The sequence below is a fragment of the Grampus griseus genome, assembly GCF_964374135.1.
Source record: "Grampus griseus genome assembly, chromosome: 5".
Lineage (NCBI taxonomy): Eukaryota > Metazoa > Chordata > Mammalia > Artiodactyla > Delphinidae > Grampus > Grampus griseus.
The window spans coordinates 138,438,625-138,458,748 of NC_138998.1; the positions used below are offsets into that span (position 1 = coordinate 138,438,625).

Consider the following 20,124-nt stretch of genomic DNA (forward strand, 5'->3'; position numbering starts at 1 on the left):
CCTGCGAGTGCGTACATGTCACTTCTCAGAGGTAGCAGGTCAGGAATGACTGTTCATAGGTTTCTGAGGGTTTCTTTCTCATCTTTTGGAGATTAAGTGTAGTACTTCTACATTAGGCATTAAGCACATCACCTTGGTCTTCATACAGTGAGTAAAAGTATCTTTAGAAACTGTATGCATTTCCAAGCATTCTTTTTTTTTTTTTGCGGTACGCGGGCCTCTCACTGTTGTGGCCTCTCCCGTTGCGGAGCACAGGCTCCGGACGCGCAGGCTCAGCGGCCATGGCTCACGGGCCCAGCCGCTCCTCCTGGACTGGGGCATGAACCCGTGTCCCCTGCATCGGCAGGCGGACTCTCAACCACTGCGCCACCAGGGAAGCCCCAAGCATTCTTTATTTAAAGACTTTTGTTTTTAAATGTTCAAGTTTTTAAAGCTTTAAAGTGTGAAGTTGACTGAACGATATTAACCGTATCATCCATCGTAGAACTAAGGTGCTTACAGGCATTATTAGCACATATGAGGAAAATGTGAAAATGTAATGAAGAGTCACCACCGGATTATGGAAATGTTTCCAACAAGAACAAAAAAGGACGATTTTAGTGTAACACTGCCTTTAGGTGAGTACGTTAGGGTGTTTAATTTCATCTTATTCAAGAAGAGGATTAGAAACCAGAACAAGTATATGCAATGATCTATTACTGTATTGTGTCAGTAAAGTAGGTAATTTGAAATCTTTCGTTGCTCCGTATTTTACTTCTATGGGAGTCTTAAAGCTCTGTTTGCAGGGAGGAGGTGAAGGGAATCATCTGTTTAACTCTGTGCCTCCGTGGGGCTGGCTGTGCCTTACTGGGCTGCAGGTTCTGTACGCATCACTTATCCCCACTCTCACTAGGCTAGAGCAACCATCGGGGCAGATGCTGCATCCTCAGTGCCAAGCAGGAGCTCAGCACAGAGTAGCTGCTCAGGTAACACTTCTGCTTCGGGGGCGCCCAGAAGGCGAATCAGAATGTCTCCCACTGCTGGCACTATGAAAAGCGCTACCTCGACATCAAGGGAATCAGATCTGGTCCTCAGCTCTGAGACACAAGTCTGGCTGCAGATGTAAACAGCTAAGCCTGGAACTCTGCTATTTACTTAGCAGATTAAGCTGCCTTCCTTCCTTTATTCTGGCACCAGTAGTGGAACCCCTGCAGCCTCTGAGGCCCAGTGTGTTCTAATTACCTGGGTGGGGAAAGCGACCGGGTTGGCAGAGCAGACCCAGGTGGTCCTGAGCAGAGGTGGGAAATGCGCTGGGGGCCTCTGTGTTTGCCCAGACTCAGAGGACCCACAGTCAGAAGAGCTGCAGGAAGCCCCAAACCAGAGGGGAGGCACCCCCGGGGGCTGGATATGGGGAGCGGGGGAGGGTGCAGATGTGGGCCACCCAAGTCCTGGGCCACAAGCAGAGAGCAGAGCCTTTCCTGTTAGGGGCTGTAGCTCAGGGTGGGCCTGTCGTGCTCCTGGAGCGGGGCTCAGCCTGGCTCGGTGACGTCAGGCCTCTGTTCTGCTCAAGACACTTGGAGCCCCAATCTTGCCACTCCCTGAGCTGACCCTCTCTCGTGCCAAGTCTTGCCTCCAAACAGGAGAATTTTATCCTACAACTTGAAAGAAAAAAAAAATCACAAAGAAACAAGAAGGAAGAGAGGGAATACAAGGAGGAAGAAAGAAAAAGGAGGGGACAAAAGTGGAGGGTTTGGGATGAAAGCGCTCCTCGTGGGAACAACGCTCCTCCGCCCAAGGTGTTCTGGCTCTGGCGTTCTTCCTGAACCCCTTCTAGTTCAACTACAGGAGCTTAAGGATTTTCCCTGCTGAGTCCTATCGGGGAATAGGAGGAAGTCAGCCTTTTAGGATACACATCACGCAGAACTTTCTAGATACAGATCCAGGTTTTGGTGCTGCCTGCAGAGGCTTGACATAGATACTCATAATTAGGAAAACACATCTATTCCTAGATTCCCCAAGTGCCACCCCCTCCTATCCTTCAAATTGCTTTTTGAAGGTATATGATTTAAACAGCTGTGCACACCTGTTAAAAATGTCAGATATGAGATAACAGAAAGACGAGGGGAAAGGAGAAAAGTACCCATCGATAAAGAACTGCCCACCCTGTGCTGAATCCCACGGTAGGAGGAGGGGGTCTGCAAATTCCATGGCGCATCCTTTGGGGCAAACTCCAAGTTCTAGTTTAACCCCCTTACCTCCGTCCATGAGGTTGGCCCAGTAAATGACTCTGAACCCCTGGAGGATTCCATTCAGGGCTTCCTTGGAAAGTGTGGACCAGGACAGTGATATTCTTTCTGGTGATGTTGCTATGGCTTGGACATTTTCGGGGGGGTAGCTGGGCACTGAAATTAGATAGTTAGAATCTGTAATAACCGTGGGTGGTTTAATTAGCAAAGCAATATTGAATAAGCAACATTACTTTAATAGTTCAAAGTACAGGAAAATAAAACATTGCTCTCAATCCCCCAAATTAAGGAAAAAAATGAGTACCATTCCTCTATGCAAATATTATGATAACTCAGTAAAATGCAATGACTTCATATGACTTCCACTGTCTCTCTTTCCAGAATAACTGCTTCACTGTTAAGCCCCAGGCTTATGGAGTTGAGAACACTTCTGATCCTACTGCATGAGTAAAAGACCATTGCTGGTCTGGCTTATTTTCCCATTACCCTTGAAAGTTACTGTTGTAAGTTACATGTACTTTATACAGTACATCTCCTCATACTGAGTAATACCTGGCATGTAAATTGAAAGCCTCACTGTTGAAAGTGCCACAAAGCAGACACGCCATCGTATTCACTGTCCCATCCCCAGCAGGGCCCCTTTCAATACTATACCATTCGTCAGAGGAAAGAGCGAAAATGGACTAGGATACAGGCTAGAAGGATATTTGAAGTATTTTTCATGTGGGTTTATGCAAACCTTAAACGTCGTGGCTGGGAGAGGGGGCAAAATAGTGACTGAATTGCAAACATCAGTGAAAGATGAACATCAACGTGAAAACCCAAAGGTCTATCTAACCACGCCTGCGAAGACTATGAAGATGGAAAGAAAAGCCTGGACTTCTGGGTTCTAGCTGTCTAAGACTTCTCTCCCTGTGAAAACGCTCAGAAATTATAGATGCAAGTCACCATGTGTGCTCTCAAACCTATGACCCAGCGGCTAGTTGCACGAGAGGCAACTGCCGTGCGAGCTTGCTGCTGGAAGCATCTATCCCCTACTCCTACAGCTGACCCTATATCTGACCTCTGCACCTAAAAGATGGCGCTTCCGGACACTAGGGTTCTCTCTCCTTTCAAGCACTGCTGGAGAATGTGAGCTCTTAGGTGGTCAAGGTGGGAGGGTACATTAATGCCTTATGGCCACTAGGGGGCGCACAGTCACCGTGAGATTTGCTCCAAGGAAGCTTGCTCATTCCTGTTCTCTGGTCTCAGAATGCAAATAAAAAGCAATCACAAAAAAAGGAAGGAAGGAAGGAAGGAAGGAAGGAAGGAAGGAAGGAAGGAAGGAAGGAAGGAAGGAAGGAAGGAAGGAAGGAAGGAAGGAAGGAAGGAAGGAAGGAAGGGAGGGAGGGAGGGAGGGAGGGAGGGAGGGAGGGAGGAAGGAAGGAAAGAAGGAAGGAAGAAAGAAAGAAAGAGAGAGAAAGAAAGAAGAAAGAAAGAAAGAAAGAAGAAAGAAAGAAAGAAAGAAAGAAAAGAAAGAAAGAAAGAAGAAAGAAAGAAGAAAGGAAGAAAGAAAGAAAGAGAAAGAAAGAAGAAAGAAAGAAAGAAAGAAAAAAGAAAAAGAAAAAATCCTCCTTTACAGTGATTTGTGAGAAATTCTTAGAAAATCGGATTTATACATTCAGACTGCCGCAGTCATAGGGAGAGCTTTGGTTTCACGCGGGAAAAGCCCACCTCTTGGGCTTGATGGAGAAGGATGCTGAAGAAGGGATGGATTTGGCTTTGCAATCAAGGTCTGTCAAGGGCACCGAACCAAGGCAGCCCACGAGTTAATCAGGGCAGCTTCCCCACCGGAACCCCCAGTCCCTGCCGGCCTGGATGCCATTGTCACTGCAAAGCCCGAAGGCGGCCAGGCTCTGGGGACCCAGAGCAGCGGCTGGAACCTACCATCCTCGAGGGTGGTGGTGATGACTTCCTGAGAAGAAGGCCCCGTCCCGGCCCGGTTGCAGGCCTGCACCACCAGGCCATACTGGGTGAACTTGTTTAGGTTGCTGAGGGTGTAAATCTCACTGTCCCCCGTGGTGTCGATACTGATAATGTTGAACTGGAAGTTGCCCCCAGTGCTGTACTCGCGGTAACCTATTTGGTAGCCACGGATAATCCCATTTTGCAGATGTTTCTTGGGAGCCTAAACAGGAAAGAGAAGAATCACTAAAGAACACTGTTTGTGATTTGGTAAAAAACAATGTTATTTTCGGATGCTTTAAACCTGTTCGAAAGCTGGTTAATCCTACTGTATACCTATGGCCAAGCTACGAATTATATTCCATGAATAATTTGGACGTTGAAAAGTTACCAAGTACAATGTGAGTAGCTAAACAATCAAACCAAAAAGAACACTCGAGGTGTGACAAGAGGAAAACCGGCACCTGCCCTCCTCTTAGGCAAATAAAAATGAAATTGAATAAGCGTGGAAATAATCATAACAGGTGTGGCAGTAGTAATAGTAATATAGCAGCAAACTCATACCTAGAGGCTGCTCGTGGCCAGGTGCTCTGCCTTTACCTGCGTGAATGAGCCCAACCCTCACTGCAGCCCCGGGACACAGCACCACCAAGACCTTCATTGACACAGGAGGTCCCACAGACATGAGGGACAGGAGGGGAATCCACCACAGAGCCTGTGCTCCCAGCCCCTCCCGCTCATGCTGCCAGGACAGCCGACTTCTCTAAGCGGTGGGGAAGTTTGGAAAGATGGATTGCGTCTGTGGTACCTCTGCCTACACCAACCATCACCTGGGGAGACTGATGTTCGTGTTTTCACCCAGCAAAATCTACGGAACTCTGTCACATTGTTCCAGGCACTGGGGAACAGAAGTGATTTTTTTAAAAAAGGTCCCTGCCCTCATGGAGCTTATACTCTAATGGAATATTCCAGAACAAAGGTGTTTGCACGTCGAAAGCTGGATGTGACGGGGAGTCCACCCCTGGCAGGAAGGCAAACCTCTTTCATTAAGGCCTGAGTCATTCGGGGATCATTTTATGGTGATTTAAGATGGGCAAGGTAAGGCTAGAGTTACGAGCCAAAAACAGAACAGTTTTTGCTGACACGTTGGACTTTTTAAGAATCCAGACTTTTTTCAAGTATGTTTTAAGAACAGCATCAAAGTGATGCTCTAAAGTAATAAAGGTGTGGTAGGCTTTCAGGCAATCAACAGCTGTGTGTGTGTGTGTGTGTGTGTGTGTGTGTGTTGAGTGTGTGTATTTGTATTACGTCTGTGTGTGCATATGTGTGAGCAGATATGTGTATGTATGTGCATGTGTATGTGTACATGTGTATTTCAGTACAAACCGTGGATTAAGGTCTCTTAGGACTCTGAAAATCTTTCTGAAAATGCTTACAATCCCATTGGAGAGAGGAAATACGCACCCAGGAATCTGCAGAGCAATCTGAAGTGTTCAGGTGTGTGGTACTGGACCGTGAAGGCCAGCAGGCTTCTCGAAAGTGGCAAAGTGAGTGTGGCCTGAAGCAGTCAGAGATGCTGACCGCAGGCGGGGCTGGAGGGATGGCCAGGGTTCCAGAAGGGGAGGGAGGGTGTGGGGTGGGAGAGACAGAGCAGCTGGAATGGATTGGGGGGGCTGCTGAATGCCCAGGGGTGAGGAATGGCAGACAGAGAGGATGTGCCCAGGATGGGGGTGGGGTGAGGCTGGACCACCAGCAGGAAGAAGGCAGAAGAAGGTCGGGACAGACAGCGCCATGAACGAATTCAGCAGACGCCTGTGGATTGCCTACCACGCCAGCCCCCCGCGTCATGAATGTCGCCAGCTGTCTTTGGGTGTTTGTCTGAGTTATACGAGAGCAGTAAAATCACATTTCTTTTTTCAGGTGAGTTTCCTCATTTGTGGTTTTCTTGGATGCCACTGCCTTTCTCAACAACTCGTCTGATTTCAGGCATTTACATGGTGCTAATAGGTATCAAAGAAACAGCCTGGAAACCATTACTTCTTCAGTCAAGTTGGCAGTCAGACGTTGACACAAAAGCACACCCCTTTCTTATTATAAGCAAGTGTCTATGCGCTCCTGCTTTTGCATTGGCGAACTACAACTTTTCACTCTGATTTAAAATTGGATCCAAAGATTTCAGATGTCGAGAATTCCATTACCTGGAATTTGTTTTACCTAAACCACTGAATTGCATTTGTATCATTGGACTAATTAGCAAAATCAATTTCCCTCCAAAAGCCATGGATAAGTCAAATATAAAACAAAGACATTTCTCCTATTTCACAAAGTTTTTTTAATGTTTAATATGGTCACCCAAATATAAAGGACTGTTTAAGTTTAAAAAACATTCTAATTTTTCAACGGGCTCCCTGTGACAATTTAAGTCTCCCTAAGGTGCCAAGTCAGGATCCCAGGAGAGGAGCTATGGAGTCTGATCAGGTAGGGGGTGTAGGGAGTGGAGGCAAATGCCCACGAGAAAATGTTCACTCACAGCACCCAATTCAGCTGAATCTTCTACAAGCAGAGGGACCTGCTGGCTGACATTTCCCTTCCTGGGTTTGGGGGGATTAATCATGCCCGTGATTTGGTTGCACAGATAGGTGGGCAGAGAAATCTTCCTTTTTTCACTTTCTGAGGGTGAAAACACATTCTAACTGCTTAAATAGGATAGGCAACACAGTGGTTTTTGTCCTGTTCAGTTTAAATATTTTGTACAAAAGAAATAGAACATTCTTTACATTTTCCTTAGAACAAAATTTTAGTCCTGCTAATTCTGGAGTGACACGAAGGTTATTTTTGTTTATTAGATTCTTCTGCAAAATATTTTGTAGAAAATTATTTTAGTGTTTTTTTTGTAATAATAAAAGTATACAGCCACCATTCCTATGTAATCACTATTCAAATTCTGATATGTTTTTTTCTCTAAGTGAAATTGAAGTTTGTTTTTCACATGGTTGTTTTCATACTCTACAATTTAGTGACTGATTATTTTTATTTAATATGCTATTATGATCATACTTTCATGTTTACTTCCAGTTTTTAAAAATCATATTCCATGTTTTATTGACTCATTTTTCCAACAATTTTGTTTGGGATATTGTTTTGTAACTTATTTCCTACCACAGATGAACCTCTGTGATACAGTGCATCTGTTTTTAAGTTTGTTTATTGGACTGAAGTCCCAGAAGTGGGACTTATTGGGTATCTTATTTCAAAAAGGTTGTGTTTCAGTTGACTGTTAATGAGATAGGATTTTTTGGTTATTATTCTTTTAGATGTGAAATCCAATATGGTAATGCAAGGGACTGTGTTTATCACAAGAAACAAAGAAGAGAGCTCTCCTCCAGTTTTCTTAATATTCTGATTTTGAAGAGATATGTATGAATAGAGTGGTGAGTTATTTGAAGGTAGCAGTGGTTTCACACATTTCTTTCCAGGGCTCTAATACAATCGCTAGTTATCATGCAGAATGAATTGTTGCACCTGAGAAAGAAGCGATGGATTTTTCTTACAAATGAAATATGCACTTTTGATTTCACAGCATGCGGGCCCTAAGAGTGTCTGAAAACCATCTAAAAAGGATTGTGTTGGGGGAGAAATGGGGAATGACTACTAATGGGTATGGGCTTTGTTGTGAGTGATGAAAATAATCTAAAATTAGATTCTGGTGATGGCTGCACATCTCTGTAAACATACAAAACAACATGGAATCGTGCACTTAAAACAGCAAATGTGATGGTATGTTAATTTCATCCCAATAAAGCTGTTTTCATAAAAGTTAGCGTGCTGAAATCATCTCTCAGTTATTTCTCTTTCTAATTCAGTTACAACAGTAGCTTCCTTCACCACAACCACGGTGAACACCACCAATCAATACTCACCACCTCTACCACCACATCTTCACCATCACCATCACCACTACCTACATGCACACCGCCCCCCCTTACCACCTCCACTATCTCATGCCCCCAAGACAACCATCCCCGTACATCACTGCCATCAACTCCATCACCTGCATCATCACCATCATCACCACCACCTCCATCACCTGCTTCATCACCATCATCACCACCACCTCTGTCACCATCATCATCACCACCTTCATCACTGCCACCACCTCCATCACCTGCATCATCACCATCATCACCACCACCTCCATCACCTGCATCATCACCATCATCACCACCACCTCTATCACCAGCATCATCACCATCATCACCACCAGCTCTATCACCAGCATCATCACCATCATCACCACCAGCTCCATCACCATCATCATCACCACCTTCATCACCAGCATCATCACCATCATCACCACCACCTCCATCACCTGCATCATCACCATCATCCCCACCACCTCCACCATCACCAGCATCATCACCATCATCACCATCAGCTCCATCACCATCATCACCACCAGCTCCATCACCATCATCATCACCACCTTCATCACTGCCACCACCTCCATCACCTGCATCATCACCATCATCACCACCACCTCTATCACCAGCATCACCACCATCATCACCACCAGCTCCATCACCATCATCATCACCACCTTCATCACTGCCACCACCTCCATCACCTGCATCATCACCATCATCACCACCACCTCTATCACCAGCATCACCACCATCATCACCACCAGCTCCATCACCATCATCACCACCTTCATCACTGCCACCGCCTCCATCACCTGCATCATCACCACCACCTCCATCACCAGCGTCATCACCATCATCACTACCACCTCCATCACCTGCATCATCACCAACATCACCACCACCTCCATCACCAGCATTATCACCATCATCACCACCACCATTACCCTATACCACGGCCACCTCTCCCACCTTTACCACCATCCTTATCACCTCCTCCATCAATAAATCACTGCCATGCCTCCAATACATCCACCAACATCACCACTGACATAAACATCACCCTAAGTATCACTATTACCACCATCACCTCCAACACTAACTCAGGGCCAAAATCACTACCACCAGTTACTACTATCCCTCCACCACCTCCACCACCTCCATCACCTTCACCTGTTGAGCGCTTGCTTTTCCCAATCAGTGTAATAGGTGAGATGTATATCTCCCCATTTATCTTCACAACAACCCCAAGAAGTCTCATTATCCTTCTTTACAGATGAAGAAGGTAAGTGTAGAGTTGCAATTCTAACCCAGGTTTTTCCAAGAGATGTATTTAGTTTCCACCACTCACAGAGCCCCAGATAACTTTTCTTCTTTTTGAAGCACTTGCTAATTAGGTTTGTAAAGTTACACTAAGCAAAACATTTTTAATCAAAGAAAAATCTAGCAAATCACATGAAGAGAAAGTATTGTTTTCATGCACAAAAGTAAGCAAAAATTCTAACTGTAACAGGCAAAGTTTAAGTTCTACTATTCATTTGTAGGTTGAATAGTCAGATGGAAATTTAGGAATGTGTTAACATTAAAGAAATTCTTGAGGACATATTAGGAAACAGATCTCTTTTAAAAATCCATAAGTGCAGGGAATTTAAGGGCTGTGCTGCAAGTTCCAACTTTTTTTGAAGTGACTCTGGGGACCTCTCTGAGTTACATGAACAACAAGCCAGCAGGGGACATGGGTATGGACCAGTGGAAGCACTTCAATCCATTTGTCTGGTAGTGGGCTTCATATCACCCGAAGACAAGTTAGTATGTAATACCCCTTACTTTAAAAGTTGTTTTGGATGATACATTTCTGCTTGGAGCATGTGTCTACTTGGAATAAAGGGAAACGGTTGGCTGATGCACAAAGAGAGAACATCCAGGTGGGAAGGCAGTTGAGGCTATATCAATAGCCTCAAAGAACAACTGATTAAGTGGGTCAAAAATAATTGTTTGCTTTCATGAAACTAAGAGATTGGAGTTAATGGTGGGGTAGGACGAAACGTAGAAGAAGGAATCAGGTAGGGGTCTTTAAACACATTTTGAATCTGGGTTGCAAGATATTGGAGAAGACAAGTATCCTAAGAAGCCACTTTGATCATGCCCTCCCTCTCCCCAAATCTCAACAGTGCCTGTTGTAAGATTTGAGCCCTACAGGAGTCTTTCCAGACTAATGTCTCCTGGATGTCCCTCCACCTAGGATTCTCTTTGACTGCTTGATTAAGCATGGGGATTCCAACTCTCTTACACTTTCTCATCTCATGAAAGCCCCAGTCAGAGAATGCACTTCTTCCTTTTTTCCACTATCGATACATGACTCACTCCATGGCCAGCTCCACTTCCAACTCATTGGGGAGCCTCCTTTGACTATCTCCATCCAAGGAGTCCTCTCCTTCCTCTGGTCTCCACTGGCACTCACCCAACCACGATCAGCTCAGCAAGAATTGGCCACTTCCATCTCCTCTATGGTCACCATTAACATATCAAATGTCTGGTCTCCAAGAACTTGACTGCAAGCGCCAAGAGCACAAGAGTTCCTAAAAAAATGTTTGAAATCTGACCCACTGCCCTGTCCAAATCAAGACTTCAGCACAGTGGACATTCTCAAAAAATTTATTGTAGATAAAGAAGACAATGGTTCTGAGCATTTATGAGGTGTAAAAAAGTGATGGGTAAGAATGACCTAAGATTTATATCTTACTGAATAAAGATCTAATGGGCAGGGTATAAAGACGGAAGAGATGCCTGGACTCCAGACCCAGGATGCAGCTGTTGATCAGAGGCCTGGGTCAGTCAGTTCAGAGGGAGCTCTCAGGCAGTGTGCCCCAGCCTGGACGTGTGGGTTCAAGTTGAGAGCTGGCTTCCGTGCTGTCATGTAGCATGGCGGCCAACCTATCAAGATGGGAGATTTAGGCAGCATTGGGAGGGGTCCATTTCATTTCCCAGACCCCATCAGGGAGGAAAATAGCTTCTGAAGAGCTATTTTATCTGGACAATGTTGTCCATTTTTGTTTCCTGCTTAAAACAAGGATTCCAGAGTTTATTCACTTGTCATCCAGCCAGTGGGTCACACATGCTTACAATAAGGATCATTGAAGACCGACCAACAGATTTGTAGCAAACCTCTCCTGGCAACCAGCCCTCTTAATACATATTAGAGGAAGACGTTGGAAAGTAAGTGATTGGGGGAAAGCAAAAAAGCTAAAGTGAAGAAGGGCTCCCTTCACTCCATAGTCAAGAATTCAACCATCTGAGTGTCTTTCCATGCAGGATGATGCTGTCATTTACAGATGACTTTGATATGTGAGTGCTCTGGTTTTACCTTTTCTCAAAGCCCTTTGAATGCACTACTATTCTAAGAGAAGGCCTTAGCTATCCACTGTTGTGTTTTTCTTGTGAGGATTCATTGTTTTCCCATGTTGAAGTTTCCTCTTCCTTTCCTTCACCTTTGCATCCAGGAATGATCCAGATTTCTTTTCATTTGTCTCATTTATCTGCTGTCTGTGGCCCTCTCTTTCTCCCCTTCCAGCCCTTTGTTTTTTCTCCTGTGGTTTCCCTAAACAGCTTTCTTTCACATCTGTTGAGGAGCCCTTTCTCCAGCCTCCAAATCCCCCCCCCCCACAACCCTCACTTTCTTTAAGAAACCGTCTCTTTTGATCTCCATGACAACAGGAGCCCCGTGTCAATTTCCTTGTGTGGTTTGCAAGTGCCTGCATTTGACGTGTCCGCCCGAATCAGCCTGCGAGCCACCTGTGGCAGGTTCTCCGCTCTTTATAGGGAGGGTAGAAACAGGGATGAGCAAATGCTCAGGGCACCAGTGTGGCTGCGAGTGATTAGAACAGGCACCTCATCTTCAGAAAACCACCAGCCAGGTCCTGTTTCTGGCACGCTCCCCTCCCCCTCCCCACTGCTGGTGGGAGGACTTTCCTCAATGTCAGGGTCCATCCGCTGACCTGGAGAGCCCAAGGCGTCCACTGCAGAATCCTGCATTCTGGGAACACTGCGTCACTCCGACGTGTGGAGTAATTCAGTTGAAAAATGATTTGAAACATTTCCTTTTAGAGTCCTCCAAATTCACTTAAAATGTAGTCTGTCCTCATTTCCCTTTTATTACAGGGGTGGGGGACTGTCTTTTTCATCTCTGTGTGCTACCTCCAGCCCCTTTCCCTGCTCCCCAATATAAACAGCATGAGCTCCATAACTTGTTCAGTGAACGGATGCATTAACTGTAACAGCCAGCAGCTGGTGCCTCTTCTATACAAGGCATTGCGTGCAGGGAAGATGTGCAGTGAATCCGTGAGTAAAGTGGAAAGTGATGATGGCAGTGGTGAAGATTTGCACAAGGGGCTGTGGAAGGGAAAAGGAAGAGATGCCTTTTCCAAATGGGTGCAGGAGGACTCCCAGAGAAGGGGGGCAATGTTATAGGAAAGTAATCAGTGGACCTGGCTGCAGGTGGTGAGGGAATAAGAGATGGCTCAGGAATGGAGAGCAGCTCCAGCGACCCTTCAGGGAGGTATATGGGGTGACTGGGTGGTGGTGGAGTGAGTGCAGGAAACCTAGGGAAATGCTGGGGCCCCACCCAGACCTGCTGACTCAGAAACACACGCTGGCTACAGGGAGGGCGTGCTGGTCTGTGTTTTAACAAGCCCTCCCTGGGATGCTGAGCAAGCTCCAGTCTGAGAACCACTGCCGTTGTCACTCAAAGTCATTAAAAGGTTTAGGACTGGCCTCACTCGGGATGGACTTTCGTTAAAAAGCAACGGCTGCACATTCCTCAATTTTTCAGGTCACCAATAACCCATTTTCCTGGTCTCTGCAGAACAGAAGGGATTGAACGCAAATAGGACCGTAAGCCCTCTGTGGTCCGGGAGTCACACAGCAACAAAGGGACCTCTTCTCAGGGGGGCCGGGGTGGAGGGGAAACAGCTGCCTTGCTGGACAGAGCCCTGCTTGGGCTCCCCAGTCCCCGTGGATGGACAGCACAGCCTTTCTGGATGAATGGACCGTGTGTTCTCAGGGAGAGATGGCAGACAGAGGAGGAGTCTTACATCGTTGCCTCAAAGCACATTTTCCTTCCTGTCTCTCTCCTTGGGTTGGCCCTCCATGGCCACTCTGCCATCCACGGGGGCTCTAAGCTCATTCTCGGCATTGTAGGTCTCCTACAAGGGATACGTGCGGCCATGTGGCTCCCCCCTCAATGTTATTGTTCGTCAAGGGACAGGTAAAGAGCCAAGGGGCCACGTGGTGTGAAATAAAAAGTGGACATGTGATCTGATGATGAGACATGCTTAAGTTACGATGAATGACAAAGTGCTTGAAGTGTGTACTATCTGGAGAGGCCAAGAACTTGGAATTGGAGCTGGATGGTCACCATAGTCTAGTCAGACTTGGCGGAGGAGATGGTGACCAAGGGTGTGCATTGGCTTGGAACACAAATGCAGAATTTTAGAAACATTTTGGAGAATATTGTGGGATGAACTTAAGGCTAACTTCTGTACAATAGGGTGCCATTTTTTCAATTTCTAAACTGTAGGGTAGCTCCCATTTCATTCACTCATTCACTCATTCATTCATTCATCCCACCAACAAACATTTGTTGAGTAGCTACTCTTGTTAAAACCCTCCTTTTTTGAATTTTTCTGTCCTTTGCAAATCCCATTCTCTGGTAGCCACATAGAGCATTTCTCACCAGCCGTAAAGGCTTATCCAGTGGTTTCTGCTGACGCCCTAACAAAGGAATTCGCAGAACATATGCAGACTAGGATTGGGTTTACCTATCAGCTCTGAGGTCTCTAGGGACATCCCCCACCTAACATCAGGGCCTCTAGATGCTGTGCATCCTTCTTAAGGTCCTACGTCCAACTCAGGTAGCTGGTAAGAAGGGCACGGTGGCTTCTGAAGCTCAGAGAAGCTAGAGAAGACTTCTGAGAAGGAGACTTTGCCAGAAGGGTGATGGCTCAGTGTGCCAGAGCTTGGGAGTGGAATCAGTCAGAAGTGGCAAGGAGAGGGAGGTGCCCTGGGCTCAGAGCAGGGGAAGAGCAGGGAGGGGGTGAGGAGGGGGGCTGTGGAAGTTCCCATGGGCCAACAAGGGGTATAGCCAAGGCCCAGCCAGGAATCCACCTAGAGACTCTGAGGTTCTGGGACGCTGGTCCGGTACCTCTGAGCCTGCAGGTAACGGGAATTTAGGGAAAACAAGGTTTTGGTTTTGATGCCAAGAGGCAGTGTGTACTAGTCTGTGCGTATGAAGGTTGGGGTCCCAGCTATTTAGTGGCAGCTGAGTGATCCCAAAGGACTTGGCTTCCCCCATGCAGACAGGGGTATCCAGCCGAGAGGAACTCCCCTGCAGGGAAGGGGTGCCCCCGTGGATGACAGAGTGGCCGTGGAGGGCCAGATGGACCCATCAATAGGCCACAGAGATTTAGGGGGCCACATCTGACCCAGATCTGCTAAGCTAGTGCAAGAGGCAGGGAAGAGTCCCATAGTGCTTTAAATCTCTGCCCAGAGGGCCAATGAACAGGCAGCTATTGTGACGAGTTTCAATTGTATGTGGCTGCTTCTCTTGGTATCATCTTGGTTTATTAAACATGGTTGACAAACTGTGGTCCTGGGGCCAGGTCCTTTAGCCACTTGTTTTTATATGGCTCTTAGCGAAGAATGTACATATTTTTTACATATTTTTAAATGACTGCAAAAAATCAAAAGGGGAAGAATAGTGTGTGACATGTGAAAATTATACGTGCTTCAAATGTCAGTGGGGCTGAGTCAGGTTCTACTGGAGCCCAGCTGCACCCACCCAGCTGCGTATCTGCCGTGTCTGCTTCTGAGCTACAGTGGCAGAGTTGAGGGGCTGTGACAGAGACCTCATGGCCCACAGAGTCTAGATTATTTGCTTTCTGGCCCTTGACAGGAACAGGTTGCAGACCCCTGTAGGACACAGTGTTGTGAACAGAGCCGCCTGCAGGGTGAGATCCACTCTGTGGGCTGGAGGTTGAAGGCAGGGAGGGATGTGGGGAGATTATCAACGGTGGAAGGAGAAGCACCCCCGAGAGAGGGGGTGTTGGAGAAAGGCCAGGGTTTAGACCAAAGGAGAGTCAGTGACTCTCCCTGCTGGGATGTCAAAGTTCTAGCCTGTGTTCTATCAGAAGACAAAGAATGCCTGCATCCACAGTGGACCTTTGGTCCGGGATATGGTACCTGCCACCTACACCTCAGTGATGGTCCTAAGCATAGGCATAGGATGGCATTGCTCCTGCAGAGCTAAGTAGAGTCTCTTGTCTTTTCTTGGGTAATGAAAGGCTTTGGCCTCAATTAAAGGCATCAACACTCATGAATGGGTAATGAGGAAAAGAACATTGAAAAGCATCTAATAGGCTACTCTGCCCTGTCAGGAACATGCTAGAAGCATTTGGACAAGGGGCCCCCCCAAGGAAAGCTCTGGTCTGAAGTGGGGGGATGGGCCTGACACATTCCCAGGAGCAAGGAGAGCCAGTGATTCTGTCCAGACCCCCGGGAGTGACACCACACTTTCCCTGCGTCGTATTTTCCTTCTTTGTAAATTCTCACTTCTAGGAGTCATTGAGAACATGCCTCCAGAATTCTTCTGTTATTTATATAAAGACAGGGCTTATTCCCACTTTAGATTGTGACAGGGAGGGAAAATGAGAATGAAAATATACTTTTAAAAAGTAGCATTATTCTATTTCCTGTATTTCTGTGATTCCTCAAAGCACAAAAAACATTTATGTTTGGACTCAACATTTTCAAAAGAATGTACCAATGGAAGGACTCCATCACAGGAACTGAAAGGATGTAAAATCAGTTTTCAAAAATTTTAATACAAAGAGGAGATTGACCTTTAAAAAAACTGTGGAAGGTTACCTAGAAATAGAGTTAGTTGGTTACATCTTAGTGCATTAAATTAAATATATTTGTATTAGTGAAATGAATCCGAAAGCATATGTTGTATTTTTCTGTCCTACCCTCTGTAACCATGAAAATGGAATGTGGAAATTAGATGCCCAAAGTCTCCCAAGGAAGTTGACTCCTGCTTTCCTGGCTGGAGTTCTTCCCGCAACAGACCCAGAAGAACTTGGTCCAGCCCATTTTAAATGATAAAAGTAACATCGCATTTCTTCCCTTATCTTAGGAGACATGTCCATCTTGGACAGATGTTTTCCTTTTATTCTTTGATTTTTCATTCTAACACCTGTGCCCCATTTACTAATTTATCTACCCTATTTGATTTCTCTGATAAGATGGGAAATGTCATCAGCAAGATGGCTTAATGATGGCTTTCTAAGAAAATTAAGCACATTAGTAAATCAATGAAGGTAGAACATACCCTCACACCATATACAAAAATACTCAAAATGGCTTTAAGACTTAAACATAAGACATGACACCATAACACTCCTAGAAGAGAACATAGGCAAAATATTCTCCAACATAAATCACAGCAATGTTTTCTTAGGTCAGTCTGCCAAGGCAATAGAAATAAAAGCAAAAATAAACAAATGGGACTTAATCAAACTTACAAGCTTTTGAACAGCAAGGGAAATGAAAAGACAACCTACAGGATGGGAGAAAATATTTGCAAACAATGTGACCAACAAGGGCTTAATTTTCAAAATATACAAGCAGCTCATACAACTCAACAACAACAAAAAAACAAACAACCTAATCGAAAAATGGGCAGAAGAACTAAATACATATTTCTCTAAAGAAGACATACAGATGGCCAACAGGCACATGCTTAACGTTGCTAATTATTAGAGAAATGCAAATCAAAACTACAGTGAGATAGTACCTCACACTGGTCAGAATGGCCATCATTAAAATGTCTACAAACAACAGATTCTAGAGAGGGAGAAAAGGGAACCCTCCTACACTGTTGGTAGAAACATAAGTGGGTGCAGCCACTGTGCAAAACAGCATGGAGGTTCCTCAAAAAACTAAAAATAGAGCTACCATATGATCCAGCAATCCCACTCCTGTGCATATATCTGGTCAAAACTATAATTCAAAAAGATACATGTGCTATAATTCAAAAAGATACATGTTCATAGCAGCACTATTCACAATAGCCAAGATGAAAGCAACCTAAATTTTCATCAACAGATGAATAGATAAAGCAGATGTGGTACATTTACACAACGGAATATTACTCACCCATAAAAAAGAACAGAATAATCCCATTTGCAGCAACATGGACGGAACTAGAGATTACCATACTAAGTGAAGTAAGTCAGACAAAGACAAATATCATATGATATCACTTATATGTGGAATCTAAAATATGACACAAATGAATTTATCTGTGAAACAGAAACAGACTCACAGACATAAAGAATGGGCTTGTCGTTGCCAAGGGGGATGAGGGGAGGGGAAGGAAGGACTGGGAGTTGGGATTAGCAGATTCAAACGATTATATATAGAAGGAATAAACAACAATGTCCTACTGCATGGCCTAGGAAACTATATCCAATATCCTGTGATAAATCATAATGGAAAAGAATATATTAAAAAAGCATATATATGTATAACTGAATCACCCTGCTGTACAGCAGAAATTAAGACAAAATGTAAATCAGCTTCAATAAAAAATGAATAAAAAAAGAGAACTAAGCACATTAAATAGTGAGTATTCATTTATCCACTCACTCTACGGGTGCCTTTCAATTCACTGATAATACAGAAGGGCCATATTCACTTTAGTTTGCTCTTCTCATTTGTTCTTTGTGAAAAGTAGGGCTAGTATTTTATGAGAACCAGTAAAACTACATATGAGCCAGTCTTTTGAATACTTTTATTAAAATTACTACCTATCCATCTATCATTTAGATTATTTAAAATAAAAACTTTATTGATTAATTTTTTGGCTGGGCAGAGTTCATGATATTTACATTTACTGGGAGGTATCTGTTATCGGAAAGGACTGTGCTGTCCAGAGCCATCAGAGGGGCCAGCATCCAGGGTAGAGAGAAGAATCGGGGCTGTTACTCACTGAACCAAACTCATACCCTAAAATGCTCTCCCAGTCTCCATCCTCCGTGGCTGTCAAGACAGTGCTGGGAGATGAGTACAGACAAGGCTATGTTGTTACGATGGCTACCGTTTGTCTGTGACTTAATGAAAAGGACACTCAGATCGGACCTAGTGGAAGGATTCGAGCTTCAGCAATGACAAACCAAGTTACTTGCTCAAGATCATTTTTACTAAATGTAAAGGGGAGAGTAATATCTAGTTATGTTGACGTCTAATCCAGCACTTTCTGTCCTGTATCAGAGTATCCTTATTATATGTAATTTACTTGCTGTAGATGCATTTAAATTATGGTAATCCTACTTTATGCATAATCTAATGAAATACTGTCAAGTTATACTTTTTCATATACTCTTTATTTTCACTGCAAGTGTTATATATTCATAAATGTATGACACTAAGTTTTCATGGCTAAAGTATGCATAGTGTAATCGTCAATAGACAATTAAATAAATTTTAATATTATCCTGACCATAAGCAATTTTTACCTTAATGTCCCAACTTTAGAAGCCAATCCACTTGTTAGATGTGGTGTTCATGTACTAAATAAAGACCTATGGCTGGTCACCAGTAAATGTCCAAAATGCTCTTTTAGTTCCAACCTCATGATTCCTACTCACTATTCTTGTTTGCATTTCTGATAATACGTTCCATCAGTCAAGGCAAAAATACCATCCTTACCTCCTAACTTATTGTAATCTAACATTTCATAACTTGTTTATTTATTTATTTAACATATTTATTGAAGTATAATTGCTTTACAATGTTGTGTTAGTTTCTGCTGTATAACAAAGTGAATCAGCTATCCCTATACATATATCCCCGTATGCCCTCCCTCTTGCATCTCCCTCCCACCCTCCCTATCTCATCCCTCTAGGTGGTCACAAAGCACCTAGCTGATCTCCCTGTGTTATGCGGCTGCTTCCCAATTGCTACTTTACATTTGGTAGTGTATATATGTCAATGGCATTCTCTCACCTTGTCCCAGCTTACCCTTTCCCCTCCCCCATCCTCAAGGCTATTCTCTACGTCTGTGTCTTTATTCCTGCCCTGTCCCTAGGTTCTTCCGAACCATTTTTTCTTTTTAGATTCCATATATATGTGTTAGCATACGGTATTTGTTTTTCTCTTTCTGACTTACTTCACTCTGTATGACAGACTGTAGGTTCATCCACCTCACTACAAATAACTCAATTTCATTTCTTTTTATGGCTGAGTAATGTTCCATTGTATATATGTGCCACATCTTCTTTACCCATTCATATGGCAATGGACACTTAGGTTGCTTCCATGCCCTGGCTATTGTAAATAGTGCTTCAATGAACATTGTGGTACATGACTCTTTGAATTATGGTTTTCTCAGGGTATATGCCCAGTAGTGGGATTGCTGGGTCATATGGTAGTTTTATTTTTAGTTTTTTAAGGAAACTCCATACGGTTCTCCATAGTGGCTGTATCAATTTACATTCCCACCAGCAGTGCAAGAGGGTTGCCTTTTCTCCACATCCTCTCCAGCATTTATTGTTTGTAGATTTTTTGATGATGGCCATTCTGACCTGTGTGACCGGATACCTCATTGTAGTTTTGATTTGCATTTCTCTAATGATTAGTGACGTTGAGCATCCTTTCATGTGTTTGTTGGCAATCTGTATATCTTCTTTGGAGAAATGTCTATGTAGATCTTCTGCCCATTTTTGGATTGGGTTGTTTGTTTTTTTGATATTGAGCTGCATGAGCTGCTTGTATATTTTGGGGATTAATCCTTTGTCAGTTGCTTTGTTTGCAAATATTTTCTTCCATTCTGAGGGTTGTCTTTCTGTCTTGTTTATGTTTTCCTTTGCTGTGCAAAAGCTTTTAAGTTTCATTAGGTCCCATTTGTTTATTTTTGTTTTTATTTCCATTTCTCTAGGAGGTGGGTCAAAAAGTATCTTGCTGTGATTTATGTCATAGAG

General features: G+C 44.3%; 1 protein-coding gene across 2 annotated transcripts in view; it reads right to left on the reverse strand.

The window, feature by feature from the left end:
• The window catches only part of DSCAM (DS cell adhesion molecule), a gene marked incomplete at both ends in the record, with an annotated part of 752,893 nt that overhangs the window by 102,675 nt on the left and 630,094 nt on the right, over window positions 1-20,124 (reverse strand). For both annotated transcript variants that reach the window (XM_082655382.1, XM_082655383.1), the window contains 2 exons: window positions 2,235-2,381; window positions 4,152-4,392. In XM_082655382.1, coding sequence (XP_082511508.1) covers window positions 2,235-2,381; window positions 4,152-4,392 — 388 coding nt within the window. The remainder of the gene's footprint in view (window positions 1-2,234; window positions 2,382-4,151; window positions 4,393-20,124) is intronic.